Source organism: Bubalus kerabau, chromosome 20 (genome assembly GCF_029407905.1).
Source record: "Bubalus kerabau isolate K-KA32 ecotype Philippines breed swamp buffalo chromosome 20, PCC_UOA_SB_1v2, whole genome shotgun sequence".
In the NCBI taxonomy this organism is placed as follows: domain Eukaryota; kingdom Metazoa; phylum Chordata; class Mammalia; order Artiodactyla; family Bovidae; genus Bubalus; species Bubalus kerabau.
This window is the reverse complement of record NC_073643.1, coordinates 45,465,499-45,483,864: the sequence shown is the minus strand read 5'-3', so window position 1 is coordinate 45,483,864 and position 18,366 is coordinate 45,465,499. Positions and strand designations below refer to the sequence as shown.

General features: G+C 36.7%; 1 protein-coding gene and 1 pseudogene across 1 annotated transcript in view; one reads left to right on the top strand and one right to left on the bottom strand.

The window, feature by feature from the left end:
- The window catches only part of DNAH12 (dynein axonemal heavy chain 12), a 187,723-nt gene that overhangs the window by 64,974 nt on the left and 104,383 nt on the right, over positions 1-18,366 (bottom strand). The window contains exons 39-46 of the mRNA XM_055557953.1: positions 16,869-17,007; positions 15,666-15,832; positions 12,836-13,091; positions 10,319-10,618; positions 9,665-9,843; positions 7,780-7,972; positions 6,058-6,219; positions 1,812-2,006 (exon numbers count right to left, since the gene is read on the bottom strand). Of these exons, the coding sequence (XP_055413928.1) occupies positions 1,812-2,006; positions 6,058-6,219; positions 7,780-7,972; positions 9,665-9,843; positions 10,319-10,618; positions 12,836-13,091; positions 15,666-15,832; positions 16,869-17,007 (1,591 nt within the window). The remainder of the gene's footprint in view (positions 1-1,811; positions 2,007-6,057; positions 6,220-7,779; positions 7,973-9,664; positions 9,844-10,318; positions 10,619-12,835; positions 13,092-15,665; positions 15,833-16,868; positions 17,008-18,366) is intronic.
- LOC129635216 (40S ribosomal protein S27-like) lies at positions 6,362-6,612 on the top strand (annotated as a pseudogene).

The following is an 18,366-nucleotide window of genomic DNA, read 5'->3' as shown; positions in this document are numbered from 1 at the left end:
GCACCATGAGCTACCCTTCTCAAAAACATAAATACTGAATGGTTTTACTCAGGCAGTGATGATTTACCCTGTTTAAATGAGGTGATAGCCTGTATCATTCGCTGCTGGCATTACTGAAACTGTCACCCAGCTAGTCTTCCTGTCTCTTGTTTTGCCCAATTCCAAATCATCCACCATAAAGCTTCCAAGAGTTCTGGGTTATTCCTAAAATGTAGATTAGCTATATACATGTTAATAGCCTTGAAATGTCTTTGGTATAAAACCAAATTCCTAGACACATTTACACATTCATTTATAGCCTGGCACCCACTCAAAGCTCCAACTTAACTCCTGTTGCCCTCACTGCCAGTCAGCCACACCAAACTATTTAACTATTTGCCCAAATGAGCCACACTTTCCCCACTGTTGTACCTCTGCATGTGCTATCCTCTTATGATGGTTAATTTTATGTGTGCCTATATATTTGGTCCAACATTATTCTAGTTGTTTCTGTGAGGTGCATTTTGGATGGGTTCAACATTTAAATGAATAGACTGAATAAAGCAGATTGCTCTCCCTAATGTAAGTGGGCCTCATCCAATCAGTTGAAGGCCTGAATAGAACAAAAAGGCTGAACCTCCCTCAAATAAAGGAAAATTCCTCCTGCATGATGGCCTTCAAGTGAGGACATTAGTTTTTTTCCTGACTTTGAATTCAAGCAGAACACCTTTTCCTAGGTCTCAAGCCTGCTGGCTTTCAAACTGGAATGACACCATCAGCTCTCACGGGTCTCCAGCTTGCCAACTGCAAATCTTGAAAATCATCAGCCTTCATAAAGATGTGAGCCAATTCCTTATAATAAATATATGTATAAATAGATAAAGATATATCTATCTCTAAATATATCTATACATATACTTATGGATGTGCATATATATATATATGTATACATGTACATATATATATATATATATACAGGAGAAGGTGATGGCACCCCACTCCAGTACTCTTGCCTGGAGAATCCCATGGACAGAAGAGCCTGGTAGGCTGCAGTCCATGGGGTCGCTAAGAGTCAGACATGATTGAGCAACTTCACTTTCACTTTTCACTTTCATGCATTGGAGAAGGAAATGGCAACCCACTCCAGTGTTCTTGCCTGGGACTGGGGAGCCTGGTGGGCTACCGTCTATGGGGTCACACAGAGTCGGACATGACTGAAGCGACTTAGCAGTAGCAGCATACATGTACATACATACATACATATATATATATGTATATAAAAGATACATTCTACTGGTTCCTTATAGAACCCTCCTCTATGTAATGGATTCATTATCATGCTTCAGAGAGACACTGTCTTAATAAGCACACCTTTGCACGTCGAGACTATGGCTCATTTATGTAACTGACTGCTCATTTGCTAGCTGTCTTTTTTGTCTTCCAGTCTAGTATATGAGATCATTTTGGGGATGATGGAGTCTTCCAAGTCCCTGGTGCTGCCATTAGAGTGAGTAACCAAAAAGCACTTGATACATGCATATTAATAGAAGTTGAGTAAGATTTTTGTAAGAGTCCAAAAGATTTAATTATCCCTGATGGCCCAGATGGTAAAGAATCTGCCTGCAATGCACCAACACCCAGGTTTGATTCCTGGGTTGGGAAGAGCCCCTGGAAAAGGGAATGGCAACCCACTCCAGTATTCTTGCCTGGAGAATCACATGTACAGAGGAGCCTGGTGGGATACCACCCATGGGGTTGCAAAGAGTCAGATATAACTGAGCAATTAACACACACACACACACACACACACACACACACTGCAAATTACAAACCTGAAACCAGTCAATGGTACAGCAATTGATGAGGGATGGGAACTGCCTCAAGCGATTTCGGAAGGCATCTCCAATGGGGCTAAAGGCCACTACAACATGAAGATTTTCTTTGCAGCGATTCACAAAGAAAGCAAACAGGGCTAAGGGACTGAGTTCACCATGTTTATTGCCAGCCTGAGCCACAGGACGAACACCCTAGGGAATACCAGAAAAAGCCTCGTAAATAGAAACACGTAAGCTGATAAAAAGATTAGTAGATATTAAAATATTATGAATTTGTATTACTCCTCTTATAAATATCTTAAAATTTTTGTTTTTATATCAATATAATGGCTTTGATATAGTCTGCACTTAGAAGACTACTTTCAATTCCATAATTCTATAGTTTAAAAATAAGTACCTGTCAAAGATTTAACTTATAAAAATAGTCACAAAAAGTTCACCAAGATAAACATACGGGACACTATATAATTCAACACTGGTTTTAAGAGGAAAAAATTGAAACAACTAAAGCATCCAGTTAAAAACATTATAAAACATCCATACACTGTAATTTTAAACAACTGTTAAAGATAATGAGATGCATCAACATGTGCTATGGCAAGATAGGCAAGAAAAAATAAATGCAAGGTCAAATTGTGCAAGAGTATGCATAATATGATCCTTTTTGTTAAATTAAAAAATACATAGGTGCATATGTGTAAACATACACTTTTTTTATGGAAGCAAACACAAAGAACTATTAACAGTGGTTCCTTTGGGTGAGATGGACTTAAAGGAGAATGAAAGAGGGGATTTCATGTTTATTTTGTATATTCTTCTTGGCTTATATCATTTTTTTCATTTTGGACATTCTTCCGCTGTTTGAACTATCTGACTTTATTCTTATAATGTTTGTATTTTTTGAAATGATAATAGAGTTTGGTAATGAGATTATTTCACTCAGTCATGTATGACTCTTTGTGACCCCATGGACTGTGCCTGCCAGGTTCCTCTGTCTGTGGAATTCTCCAGAGGAGAATACTGGAGTGGGTAACCTTTCCCTTCTCCAGGGGATCTTCCCAACCCAGGTATTGAACCCAATGCATATCCTTCATTGGTAGGTGGACTCTTTACCAATTCTTCAGCCACCAGTGAAGCCCAATGAGATTATACATTACTTCTAATTTTTTTCCTTATGTTGGATTGACCAAACGTTCTTTCAGGCTTTTCCATAACAGTGTACAAAAAACCCAAATGAACTTTTTGGCCAACCTATTAATATCTCTATATGAAAAAGGCTTCTTATGTGAGGTCTGGCATAATGGCTTTAGAATCAAACTTCTTGAATTCAAATTCCAGCCTGCAGCTGATTATCTATGTGACCTTGAGGCAAGTTACTGAATCTCTCTGTTACTTAGTTTCCTTATCCATAAAATGGGGGCAAGAGCACTTATCAATATATCAAGGGGTTGTTGAGTGATCAAAGAGTTATTACATGTGAACACTTAAAACAGTTCTTGTCTCATAGGTAAGTACTTTTCAGCTTTTTAATATCCTAACTTTCTCCTTCAAAGTAGAAAAGGTTTCATACTCAATAAATTATCTTATAAACAGATTTTTACAAGAAAATAAAATTGTAAAAGGTAGATTTACATTTTTTTCAATAGCAAATTTAGGAAGTGATCACAATGATCATACAATTTCCAATGTGATGATAGTGAATTTATTTCTAGATGACCTCTTTACTCTAGATATGTGACAGATATAGATCTATGGGAAACTGTAAATCAACTTTGTTTATTCATCCTGACAGTAATTCTCAGATTAAGATTATTATGATCAGTGTCAATCTGTGAAATTATGTTCAGGTTGTCTACCTCCATTAACTCTTGAGTTAACAGGGGGACATTCAGATGTAGAAAGCTACATGGTATATACAGCTACATGGTTGTAACTGTAGAAAAAGAGTTCAAGAAAGGGCCAAGATATTGATATAAATATAGGCATTATTTACACAGAAATAATAGTTAACGTGATCTTCCCTTATGGCTCACTGGTAAAGAGTCCACATGCTGATGCAGGAGATGTGGGCTCAACCTCTGGGTCAGGAAGATCTCCTGAAGGATGAAATGACAACCCACTCCAGTATTCTTGCCTGGGAAATCCCATGGACAGAGGAGCCTGGTAGGCTACAGTTTATGGGGTCACAAAGAGTTGGACACGACTCAGCAACTAAACAACAACAATAACAAAGGTCAATGCTTCTAGAGTAGAAGTAGGGAGTAACATCTACATGCATATAGAAATACTAATACATTGGGAGCACAACTGATTCTGGGAGCAAGAAAAAGAGTAGATATTGAAGGAGATAGGAAACAAACTGAGGGAACTTTCACAGCAGTCAAAGAAAAACATATTTTAAAAGAGGAATGATGAGTTATTTCAGAGATGAATGATAATTTTAAAAGAGAACTGAGAAAATATCACTAAATATGGTAAATAAGTCACTGCAAAATTGAGACAAACTTTGCAGCAATTTAATTCTGCAAGGAGTGTGAACAGAACAGTGGAAAAGTAGCCTGGAAATGGAAGGCTGAAGCTACAATTGTAATGCTGACATCAGAGACTGTGCTGAGTCTATAAGAGGTGAACAGTAGGCAGGACCAGGCCCAAGCTCTATAGATCAGTTATCAGTGATCTGTGTCAGATGGATGAAGCAAAGTCCAAGACCTGGTCTTCAAAGTGCAGGGTATGCAAAGAAATTAATATAACTTATCTTATATATCTTTTATATTTTTAAATATTGGTATAAAGCAAGCAAAAAAAATAAAATAAAAGGATGCACTTTGGTACATGTGAGTTCTGACCATGGCTATTTCCTTGTGGATAAATTGATATGGTGTTCCTAGGTTTGGATGGAATATGAAGGAAATAAGTTCTTCAGGCTATTCTTGGATCATACCATAAAATAGTAAAGCCATGAAAAAGCTTTGTAGCAAAGTGATGAGAGGAAAAAGATAAACAACCACTAAAGTGAGCGGAAAAGCCTTGCAAAGTTTAGAAAATCCCATTCCCCAAAGGGTCTCATTCCCTGGAAAGGAGTGTAGGGAATATGTTTTTCCTATGGATTAGGAGAATCACCATTCTTAGGAACTTTTAGCCACAACCTTGATGCTACCCAGATACAAATAGAGAACTTGGAATTTTTTTTTTCCTTTCTTCTTCCCCCTCCAGGCCATGAATTGGTGGTGCATCACATTTACTAAGGGCTTTCTAAGTGCCTGACATTCCATAACTACCTTATTTCATTTGATGATGCTGTACAGGAGGAACTATTTTGTGTATATAATACTTTCATTCCATAGATGAGAAAAGCAGGGTGCTTGAATTACCAAAGGGGGTCCATTTTACTCCAGATGCTATCACTGGAGGCTGGAATGAAGCATGCTGGTATGAGTGATGTATTCTGTGGGTAAAAGTAGTTATGATAACAGGAAAGGGGAAACTACTAGCTGAAATCTTCTATGGGAAGATCTGAGAAATGGTGGTTGAAGGTCAGGACATCTGAAGTAGGGGTGCATCAAAAATGTATTTCTTTCTTTGTCAGCTAAATCACAAAGCATGATTCCCAGATGTACCAGAATCAGTACAAGTAGTTTTATTAAACTGAAAATTTTACTAACTAGCGGCAAACTATAAAAGTGAATCAAGTAGTGTTTTAAAGCTATATTTTCTCATATCACTGTAACCATAAGACATTATTTTATTTTTTGACATATACACACTACTCTGTACAATGAGAACCTACTGTATAGCACAGGGAACTCTACTCCATGCTCTGAGATGACTTACATGAGAAGGAAATTCAAAAAAGAGGGAATATATGTATATGTATGGCTGATTGACTTTGCTGTACAGCAGAAACTGACACAGCAGTGTAAAGCACCTATTCTCCAGGTAAGGAAAAAAGACATGATTTTAAATCTCTAACCATTCATAAAACATGCTAAATAAGATCACAAATGGATGAAACACTGTCATCATTATGGAAAAAGCTGGGTTAAAATAATTAAAATTCTGTCTCATAACTATACTTCTACAGTTATAACTATTTAAAATTCACCAAAAAAAGTATTAAAATAAAATATACATTAAGTTTTTGATTACCAAAATTCTCTGCACAAGCCATATTTATACTGAAGAACAGAAAAGTTTCAAGGTAACATTTCTGAGTTGGGAGAAGCACTCCCTTGAAAGCATTTACCTCCATCACTTCTTGTTTTTCATCTGCTGCAAAAATATTAGGTACTTCTCCAGTATTCAGCACACTGTCGATATCCTCTAGAAAAGCTTCCTCTTTAATCTGAGTGTCCGTGATTAGAAAGACTGTCTTCTGGCCCTTCATGCCCACATTCCTTAAAAGGGCCTTAAAATAAAAATGTACTTAGAATCAGAATCTGGTGGAAATCTGTTTTGTTTTGTTTTGTTTTTTTGCTTTCCTTCCCCTTTACTTTCTTTTGATAACAACATCTTGCCCTTTCTGGTGGTGACAACCTCCTCACGAGAACATGCGTCTCGCAAAGGATCTTCTTCATCCCTCTCCAGAAAAGAAGAGGAAACACAAGAAGAAGCACCTGGTGCAGAGCCCCAATTCCTATTTCATGGATGCAAAATGCCCCGGTTGCTATAAGATCACCACCATCTTTAGCCATGCACAACAGTAGTTTTGTGTGTTTGCTGCTCTACTGTCCTCTGCCACCCTACAGGAGGAAAAGCAAGGCTTACAGAAGGATGCTCTTTCAAACGGAAGCAGCACTAAAAGTACCCTGTATCAAGATGAACGGGAAACCATCTCAAAAAATATGTTTTGGATTAAAAAAAAAACCTCAATTTTAGAGTAGTACCTCTCCCACTGGGGCTTCCCTTGTGGCTCAGCTGGTAAAGAATCCACCTGCAATGCAGGAGACCTGGGTTCGATCCCTGGGTTGGGAAGATCCCCTGGAGAAGGGAACAGCTACCCACTCCAGTATTCTGGCCTGGAGAGTACCATGGACTACAGTCCATGGGGTCACAAAGATTCAGACATGACTAAGCAACTTTCACTTTCACTTCTCCCATTCTGGTGGCACTGTCGATCTGGGCCTCCATTTTACCCATCCCTCCAGTGGGAGACTCCAACTGGCCAGTTTTCCAAGCCCCAAGGCACAGTCATTGATTCAGAGGTGGGCTTATGATTTAAGAGGGCCCATTCACAGTCTCACTTCAGGAACTAAGATGGATCTGAAAAGACAAAGAATCTGTCCATCTAAGAATGGAGATATAAAAGCCAGTTCTCCACACTCACTTTTAAGATGTAGACTTATTTAGTACATGAAGGTCAGAAAAAGTTTAAAAAGTCCAGCAAAGTCTCTCGTTTTTTTCCACTTTGGGTCATCTCTCTTCCAGGGCCAGCAGAACCACAGGCCCGTGTGTATGAAGCCCCAGGTATGCCCTCCACTATTCTATTGGTTACTGGAAGAGCAGCACATCTCTAAAGAAACTATGAAGATTTGACAACTTTGATGACATCATCATCACCACTGAGGTTTATATCTAACAGTCTACTGAAAAAACACATTTGTCTGAAATAAGGCCTTTCTGAACTAGATTAAAGATAGAATCAGCAGCAGCATGGTAAGAACGCAGTGGATAAGACTTAAGTTATAAATCCCACTCTGCTGTGCATACCTGTTCTCAACTTCAGTTTCCCTATCAGTAAAACACAGAGACAACCATACCTGCTACACTGAATTGTCATACTTGTAGAAAGAAAGCACATATGTAAAGCACTTCAAACAGTGCTCAGCACATGCAGTAACTGCCTAGGGATAGTATTATTATCACCATTGCATTCAGCACACAGCTAGCTATACAGGTTGGCTCTCTCTTTACAGATAAAAGAATGCACAGATGTTATTTTAGACACTAGATTTCCTCATGATTTTACCTTCAGGTCCTCTCTCCACTCATTCATACCATAACTCTTTGAAATTTCTGGTTGGAAAATCTGCATTTTTGCCATAGATGTAGCCAGACGAGTTAAAGATTGACGACCACTTCCTCCAAGTCCGACAAGCAAAGCATTTCCACCAGACTGCTTCAGAATCCGACATATTCGTGATAAATGTTCCAATACATACCTATGATATATAGATATTATTATACTTCAAAATATGAATATAAATGTTTATTAAGAGTTGACTCATTGGAAAAGACTCTGATGCTGGGAGGGATTGGGGGCAGGAGGAGAAGGGGACGACAGAGGATGAGATGGCTGGATGGCATCACTGACTCGATGGACGTGAGTCTGAGTGAACTCTGGGAGTTGGTGATGGACAGGGAGGTCTGGCGTGCTGCGATTCATGGGGTCACAAAGAGTTGGACACGACTGAGCGACTGATCTGATCTGATTGCTTTACTTTCCTAGAAGGATGGACTTTGCTGTCCCATATGTTACTATCTCAATTTTAAAGAGGTAATCATGAATAAGTGTGATATTTCAAATGCAGTTACAATTCGACCATTTGATGTAATGGAAGACTATTTGAAGTACAAATTCAGGAAATGTAATATATGTAAGTTACAAAAATAAAATGAAATTGTTAACTATTTGTACTGGAGTATATTATTTTTATTTAAAAGATTTCTTCAGAAATTCCCTGGTGGTCCACTAGTTAGGACTCTGGACTTTCACTGCCAAGGGCCAGGGTTCAATCCCTGGTCAGAGAGCTAAGATATCATAAGCATGATAAAAGAAAAAGAAAAAGTGTATTCAACATTTTAATACTAGGATTTCTATGTGAGAACTAGAAAGTCAGTTATATACAAAATAATACATTCAGGAAAGGTATCCACACTAGTAATCAGGGAAATTAAAACTAAAGACACAGTGTGATACTGACAAAACTAACCAAATCTGGCAATCCTAAGTGTTGGCAAGGGTGAGAAACAATGGGAGTTCTTAAAAACAATGATCATTTCTGAAGAGACTTTGGCAAAACTTTGTAAAGTAGAAGATGCTAACATATCATGATATAATAATTCCACTTCTAAGAATATAGCTTAGAGAAATCCTTACACATGTAACCAAGGAGACATGAATATTCAAACCTTTTTCATAATTACAAAAACTAGAAGTTACCTAGTTTACAGTACTTAGTATCTGAAACAGAAGTCTATCTCAGAAGAATGATTCCACTGTGTTAAAATTATACAGTGGAATGCAATACAGTAGTAAAACTTTGTTTTTTGTGAATTTCATGCTCTGGAATAAACCAACTTGCAAAGGAATATGCACAGTATGATACCACTTATATGATTTTTAAACATGCAAAATAAGACTGCCTGTATGTTTAGGAACATACATGTGGGCATGCTCAGTCACTAACTGTCCGACTCTTTGTGACTCCATGGGCTGTAGCCTACCAGGCTCCTCTGTCCATGGGATTCCCCAGGCAAGAATACTGGAGAGGGTTGCCATTTCCTCCTCCAGGGGACCTTCCCAACCCAGGGATTGAACTTGTGCTTCCTGCATTGGTAGGTGGATTCTTTACCACTGAGCAACCTGGGAAGCCTTAGGAACACACACATGTAGTAAAAATCTAAAGAAACACATGAGTTTCTTTTTACCCCTGCAAGGAACAATGGGAATGCAGTGAGGGAGGGTTGGCTACACAAGAGATTTCAAATAAATTGCTAGATATTTCAAATAAATTAATTTAAATAAATATTCAAATAAATTCAAATTTAAAAAATCTTTTTTTACGTTCTAAACATTTCACAATAAAATTTTACAAACAGGAATTTTATGCATCAACACCAAATACAGGTACCTAAAAATGACAAGATTCATTCTTGTTTTGTGAGTTTCATTATACTCATCTAAACATTGGTCCACAACATCACTAAAATGATGAATATTTGGAATTTCAATATAAACTCTGTCATCTCCTTCAAGGTCAGGATTCAAATAGTCACCAAACATGAGATTTCTTAGCTCCTCTTCAGATATCTATAAAATGGAAATCAATGAATTACAAAAGTTAAAATTTTTTATAAAATAAACAATTCTTTTAAACATCCGGGTAATAACTAATATAGTTGTATAATTAACACCCGAAACTACATTATACCCTGAGGAAATGAAAAGAGCCTTTCTTCTGTCATAGAAGTTTCCCCCTCCCCCTACCACTGGAAGCTGGAAAAGTCATTCTAAGCACCCACTTAGTGAGTAGTTACTAAGGGACAGTCACCATGCTAAGCACCTTATATCTACTATTATCATTCAATCCCTAACATATAACTTCTATGTTATATATATAACTATTCTGAAATCAAATCTTCTCAAGCTAAATATCGATCTATGAGGAAAGTTAAAAAAAATATGATCATAAAGGAGTAACAGCATTCTTTTAAAGATAAGTTGACTGTAATAATTCCCGCTATTAGACTGTTTTAACTTGTTTTTAAACACTAAATATACTCACTGGTGCATTCCCTTTCCTCAAATGGGAAAAGATACTATCAAATGATTCTTTAAAATGGTCCTTTACAACATTTTTGGTTAAAGTGAACAGCCAGAATCGGTCACTGTCGTTAATGAGGCGATCATAAAACACTCGGAGAACCTCATGCACAAACAGACGGATCATCGTGTGCTTGCCCTCCACAGCATCTCTTTCAATGAGCAAACAGCCCTGGATGACACGTGAAAAATCCCGCAAGTTGAAAGTGTAATGAGATTTTGTGGGAGTGGGCAAAAGATTTTCCATGGATTGTTTATATATCTGAATATGAAAAAATCAACAAAGCAAAAAGTCAAATGCTTATAATCAGCAAAGCCAACAACACTGTACTATAAAGTCAACAACAATATAATATGCTGTAACAAAGAGTATATTATATAAAATATTTTATTTATCCTATCAGAGTATATTGGCTTGGAAAATTGTATAGCTCTGAGTCTAGCATGGCATATATCTATTTTGCTTTACAGAACTTGACCAGGAATTATTAAGTTGAGGGAACTTAATATCATCTGATTCCATCCATGCCCAAAAAGTGACAATGGTTTTATTTCCCAGTAATTATAGTTATTCCACTTAAAGGTGAATGACCTGGGATTAAACAGTGAACAAAAACTTCAATAGAAAGTGAAATCAGACAATGTATTCTGAAGCATTTGAAATGAAGATGATGAAACAATTTTCTTTGACCACCACTGACATCAAATCAACATATTCTCTCCCTTCCCTTCTCTCTCTTGTTTTCTCTCTCCCTTCTCTTCCTTCTATCTTAATTGGCTATAATATCAAAATGAAGTATATTTTTACTACATGCTGAATCATTAAGCTTATTCTCTTGAAGAAAGATAAATTAAACCTTTGATAATATAGAAAAAGATCCAAATAAATTTTTAATTTATAAATTTATTTAATTTATATCTTCTCTAATTCATCTGCCCCTAATCTCCACACACAATAGGTATTATCAAGTGTATCAAAGACAGAAAAAAAAAAAAACCCAGAGTATCCTTTCTGTATTCTATTCTGCCTAACCAACTCCCTTTTCTTTGCAGGATATATAAATACATAATAAAAATATCATATTTTATAAATAGAAATACAAATATATTTTATAAAGAGAAGCACTTTTCTGTATCAGAATAAGTATAGTAATTACAACAGGCTATCTCTTTGCTATTTTAGTTTCTCTATTTTAACAACACACTATTCCACCAGAACAGGGGCAAAAGAACTTTAGAAAGACCCAATGCTTTTGGAACTGATGGAATGATTCTCGGGGGCTTTTTGCTTCTGGTTGCAGTGATCTCAACCTCCAGAAAGCCTAGTTCAATGAGATTATCACTGCTGCTGCTGCTGCTAAGTCACTTTAGTCGTGTCCGATTCTGTGCGACCCTATGGACAGCAGCCCACCAGGCTCCCCTGTCCCTGGGATTCTCCAGGCAAGAACACTGGAGTGGGTTGCCATTTCCTTCTCCAAAGCATGAACGTGAAAAGTGAAAGTGAAGTTGCTCAGTCGTGTCCGACTCTTACTAAACTACCTTAAATACATTTTTCCCCCCTTTTACCATCGGCTATGAGGCTGGCTCTGGTCTCTGAGCAGAGGCAGGTAACACACATTGAGTACATTAAGGGCTACTCTTTGGCCATAGGACAGTCTTGTTTTCTAGTCCCACCCTTGTGTCCCACCTTTTTTTTTCACTTCCACAGCTAAGTTATGCAGTCTGGCAAAAATAAGATAGTCATAAACTGCTTAAGTTTCTTTTTCTTTTTTTTTTTTTTTACATAAACATGAAGAAAGAGAGAGAGAGAAGGGAAATTTAACTAGAGTAGGAACCCACAGAGAAGGCAATGGCACCCCACTCCAGTACTCTTGCCTGGAAAATCCCATGGATGGAGGAGCCTGGTAGGCTGCAGTCCATGGGGTCGCTGAGGGTCGGACATGACTGAGCGACTTCACTTTCACTTTTCACTTTCATGCATTGGAGAAGGAAATGGCAACCCACTCCAGTGTTCTTGCCTGGAGAATCCCAGGGACGGGGGAGCCTGGTGGGCTGCCGTCTATGGGGTCGCACAGAGTTGGACACGACTGAAGTGACTTAGCAGTAGCAGCAGCAGAGTAGGAACCCAACAATTAAGACAACACCTACAACGTGGCAGATACTGGTTCTGGATGATTTCCTTATAACAACCTTTGTGAAATAGATATTAGCTCCCATTTTAGTGATTAAAAAACTACGGTTAAGTTGCTTGCACAAGGCTAGATAGCTAACAAATAGCAGTCAAGACTCAAATCCAGCTAGATTCCCCAATTTCAAAGCCTACAATCTTCCTGTTTTCAAACCTTCCTCACAGCTTCTCTGACAGTGAAGACAAAAAGTAGATGGCTATGGGGGGAAAAGAAGAAAAAAATACAAAAACCGAAGGATCAAATGCAGATATATGTAATATTAAAGACTTTGTTCTGCATTCTTTGCTCACCTCCATGGTCCCACTGACAATCTGGTTCCCAACTAAAAAGTATTCAGGAGGAAAGTCATGAGTCCTAAGGTAGAATGCTACAATTGATGAGAAGATTCGGACCATAGTTTCATCACTGAAAGTATTAATGGTGCAGATGTTGAAATGCCGAATAAAACGGGGAGTAACTGGATTTCTTCCACCACCTGGAGGGCCCATGGCAGCAATCAGCTGTATGTCAACCAATGCGATTTTACTTGTGTCCTTCAGGTCATACCTTGAAAGCACATAAAAATCCCAAAACAGTCAGTAATAAAGCCAACAAGATGGACTGAAAAGTAGAGCTCCTTTGAAACTTTATCTGATTTTAGCTTTTCTAAAAGGAAGAAGATTAGATATTACTTGGAGTAAAAGAGAAGTTTTTTTTTAAGGATTCTTATAATTTTTACTTCTTTTTTTTATTGAGGTATAATTTCCGTGTACTACATAATGATTTGATACTTGCATATATTGCAAGATGTTCACCACAATAAGTTCAGTTAACATCTGTCACCAGATACAGCTACAAATTTTTTTTTCTTGTGATAACTTTCAGGATTCATCCTCTGAGCTATTTTCAAATATGTGATAGTTTTATTAAACTATAGTCAACATGATGTACATTGCAGCCCCCTGACTTACTTGACCCCCTTTACCTATTTTGCTCTGCCCCACCTCAGGCAACCAATAATCTGTGGAGAAAACTTGTTTTAAAGCAGCACTCTGCTTTTCCTTTCACTGACACTGATAATGCTGTCCAGATTCTGGGTGTCTAGAATGTCCCTTACTCTTGTTCTTGCCTTTCTTTTTTCCAATTCTTCTTTCCATTTAACTCTCTGCTTTGTGTCTTACACTCCAAATCCAGAAGTATGGATGAGAGATCAATCTTGGTTATAGGCAAGATGACTATATGTCCCACTTTGTCTTAGAAAATTCTGGTTTGTGCCTGTCTTGTAGTAACTATTAACAGCTTGCCTTTTCTCTCAGAAATGTCCTTATTTAGACAAAAAGCTACTTACTTACTCTACTTAAAGCTAAGTTCTGATTTCTTTTTCTCATCTCAAATCTTACCTTCAGAGCACAGAAGGATATATAAAGATAACCTATACATTCTTGTTACATAAAAAGATACCCATTAGGGAATATAAAAAAGGGTATAAAAATGACTCAGTTTAGTTCGAACTGCTCAGAATGAAAAGGTGCCTATTTCAAATAGATCATAAAGTCCTTTAACATTGAAGTTCTTGCAACAAAGGGGGGTGATGGTGGGAGAAATCTATACAGCCAGTCTTTAGTCTAAAAGCACCATAGAAAGTATGAAAATATGACCTGGTTTTTGGCAACTCTAATAACTGTCAATAAGGGACTGGTTAAATAAATTATATAAGATTCACAAAACTAAATAATATCAAAAGCCAATAAAATAAATGAGATAGACAAATAATATGGATACTTGTGTGTGTGTGTTAGTTGCTCAGTTGTGTCTGACTCTTTGTGACCCCAAAAAGCATAGGCCCGGAGAAGGCAATGGCACCCCACTCCAGTACTCTTGCCTGGAAAATCCGATGGACGGAGGAGCCTGGTGGGCTGTAGTCCATGGGGTTGCTAAGAGTCGGACACGACTGAGTGACTTCACTTTCACGTTTCACTTTGATGCATTGGAGAAGGAAATGGCAACCCACTCCAGTGTTCTTGCCTGGAGAATCCCAGGGACGGGGGAGCCTGGTGGGCTGCCATCTATGGGGTTGCACAGAGTCGGACATGACTGAAGCAACTTAGCAGCAGTAGCAGCAGCAAAGCATAGGCCGCCAGGCTCCTCTGTCCGTGGAATTCTCCAGGCAAGAATGCTGGAGTGGGTTGCCATTTCCTTCTTCAGGGGATCTTCCCAACCCAGGGATTGAACCCGGGTCTCCTGCATTGCAGGCAGATGCTTTACCATCTGAGCTACTAGGGAAGCCCAATAATATGGATAGGTGAATGAAACATATAAATAATATAATTAAATATGTTAAGTGCAAATAAGTTATAAAACATTATGTGCAACATGGGTCTTTTTTAAAATAAAAATATATTTATATAGAAAAATAACCTTGGAAGAATAGAGAATACACTATTAACAGTGGTTATCACCTGAAAGCAAGATTCCAGGATATGCAATAACAAAAAAATATATAATCCCAAAATATGATTTAGTTTCATAAGTAATCTATCTTTGCCTTGAGATAAAAATCATAGCATATTAGGGATTAGGGAAATATTTTAATAAGAGGAAATGCAGAATTATTAATCCTAACTAAAATATACAATGTCATATGTGTTAGAAACTAATCATATTATTGTAAAATAAGGTGGAAGGAGTGGAAGAGTTATTCATGAAATTGCTGTCAAAATCAAGCCATCTCAAAGATATGGTAGTCCCAAATAATCATAGATAATATAAGGAATTTAAAATGGTGGAAACATAGGGTGCTGGTTATGGTTACTTAGGTTAGAGTCTATCCATAAATTTTCAGTGCTGGGTGATAGTAAAAGATATAATTGGTAAGTTATTTTTAATAACTGAAAGTAGTCGCTTAAAAGGGCAAAAACTAATATATTATTAAATAAAAATATTTGTGGATTATTCTTCCATGATATAAAAAAGTATAGGAAGGTATTCCAAAATTTTCCATATAAGAAAATCTGAACAACCATTTTCTCCCATTAAGTAATTTGCAAAAATGTATTATTTTGATGTGAAAAAATAAAAACAGAAAAAGAGAACAAGAAGTTACTTCAATATGGCTACTTAAGACTTCAGGTAAATACTTACCAATTCCCACAGTCAAAAAATTGTCGTAATAATTCAATAGGAGGTTGAGCTCCATATTTCTCCAGTGCAGGCATATTCATGTCATCTATAAAAATTATACACTTCTTTCCCATAGGTGGTCCAAAAACTCCTTTGCGTCTTTTATCCAGTCTAGCCATAATAATGTTCTAAAACATAAAGAAGAAAGTGTAGTATATTTAAAGCCATATTTAACACCAGAAAAAAATTAACAGTCTAATTATGTAAGGTAATAATGTCAAGCATTACCATGTTATTCATTTAAATTTATTCATTAGGGTTATACAAAACTTCATATTCAACATCATACAAAGAGCGTATATTGAAACCCTTTTATGTTCTCAGAATTGTTATGTACACACCTATTTATATATTTACATGGTACACACACACACACACACACACAACTTTTTCCGCAACAGATACCCCAACATATCTATTAACTTTAACTTAATATTTAAAAGCACTAATCTATACTTGTAGTATTTTGAAATTAGAGAATTATATAAGCTTATAACAAAGAAAATGAGCACCACAGGTCAGAAGAGAATGGATAGATATAATTCTAGGAATGGAAGATAAAAATGGCAATTAGAAAAGATCTCATGCAGTACTTCCATCTTGGCACCTCTAGGAGTAAAAGGTAGGTCACACAATAAAAAGTCCATGGTTTGAAAGCTCTTTCACTGACAGAACTTCAGTAAGCAGTAAATGCCTCTAAGGACCATCTGGGAGAGTACTGAAAGAACAAGTTAAAAACCTCTCTCTCTACCTCCCTCCCTCCCTCCCTTTTCTTATACTTTATACTTCTCCAGTTAAGAAATCAACTGTTGCTTCTTGGGCTTGCAGAGAAAAAAAGCTGACAAAGCTCAACAATTCAGTATTAATGCAAAAATGTTCTCTTGAAATCTGTCCTTAAAGTTTAATTTTTAAAAATTACTTTAAAGCCAAAAATAAAATGTTTGAAGTTTTATTTAAATTCATAGAAGATTTACTAAAATATAGTTTTATTATTCACCTTGCTGTACACCTGAAATTAACACAATACCATTAATCAACTACACACCAATAAAAAATTTTAAAACTAGCAAGCTGTTTATACAGAAAAAAATACAGTTTTAAATGCTAATCAAATAAGTAAAAAAATTAAAAATGATAGATCCATATTTCTAACTTTTAACTAACCTGAACCTGGTTGGCACTGGTCCGTGCAGAGAAATTAACATAAAAAGGAAAGTACAGGTCCTTTTCCAAATGATTCATCAGCTTATCCTTCACATACACTGATTTTCCTGTACCGGTTGGACCCACAAAAAGTAGTGGCCTTAATGAAACAATGAACATATCATCAGAAGGAGAAAAAGTCAGAATACAGTTCAACTAGAGAAGGCTGGAGTTAGTTGAAAACATAAATAATAATCAAATCATCTTCACCAAAAAACTCCCATTTTAATTTATCATTGTCATTTCATAAAAGACTGATAAAAGTAACAACTAGCACACATTTTTGCTTACTTTCAAAATGTAAATAGTAATACACTATTATTTGGACAGAAGTAACATTGTTATATGCTAAAACAAGTAGTCACATGCTTAACTTTTCAGAAAAAAAATAAAGCCAGCGTTTGTCTCCTCAGAAAGTGCTATATTTGTACTTTTTAGATAGAGATACAGGTGAGTGTGGAATATTAGGATGATGACAAAGAGAGAGGTTGAAGCTGTTGTGCGGTTATCTCAATACCACAAGGTTTCTTTCTGTAAGAAAGTAAATGGCAATGAATTCTAAAAAGTAACAGCTGTATCTACCCATCAATAGTATTTTTAAATCAAGTCACTGTTACTAACCGAAAATACCCATCTAAAAGCAACCTCTAAGGAATTCTCTAATAGCTTCAAGTAGGGTTTCTCATTTTTGAGTAGTCTGAACTAATTTAAAGGGAAAAAACTCCTGAGTTTATGTTCACAGAAACCTGGAGAATTCCAGTTTGAGAAACACTGAAGTAAAAATTAAATACTATCACTTTACGTGATAACTTGGCACCACGCACTACATAGAGACAAACACAAAGCCTGGCATTAAAACTGAACAGCAGTATTCAGTATACAAAAAGTAATCTGTATGACCCAAATTATGATAATATTAATTTTAAAAATTATCATTGAAGTATAAACATGAAATCAATACTACAAACAAAACACAGATCACTTAGAATTATAGTGATACCTGAGAATTCATCTACACTTTTCAGTCTGAGTAACACTCATCTTCTGAAAAACTACTCATTAAAATAATTTACGAAATAAAAAACCTTTCTTAACTTAGGGTCCGTGAGCCAAACTGAAGAAATTCTTACAGTATTCAGAACTTGGAGGACATAAAGGCTGTATCTTTACTTTCACTACCCTTTATGAAAATAGAGCAACTTATAATAGTACCTGTGTGCTTGTCATAAACAGACATCATAGATGTCATACGAAATATAATTGTTGCTACTGCTGCTAAGTCACTTCAGTCGTGTCCGACTCTGTGTGACCCCACAGACAGCAGCCCACCAGGCTCCTCCCTCCATGGGATTTTTCAGGCAAGAGTACTGGAGTGGGTTGCCACTGCCTTCTCTGAATATAATTGTTAGATATCTCAAAAATACCACTTATGCCTATTACTTCTTCAAAATTATGATCA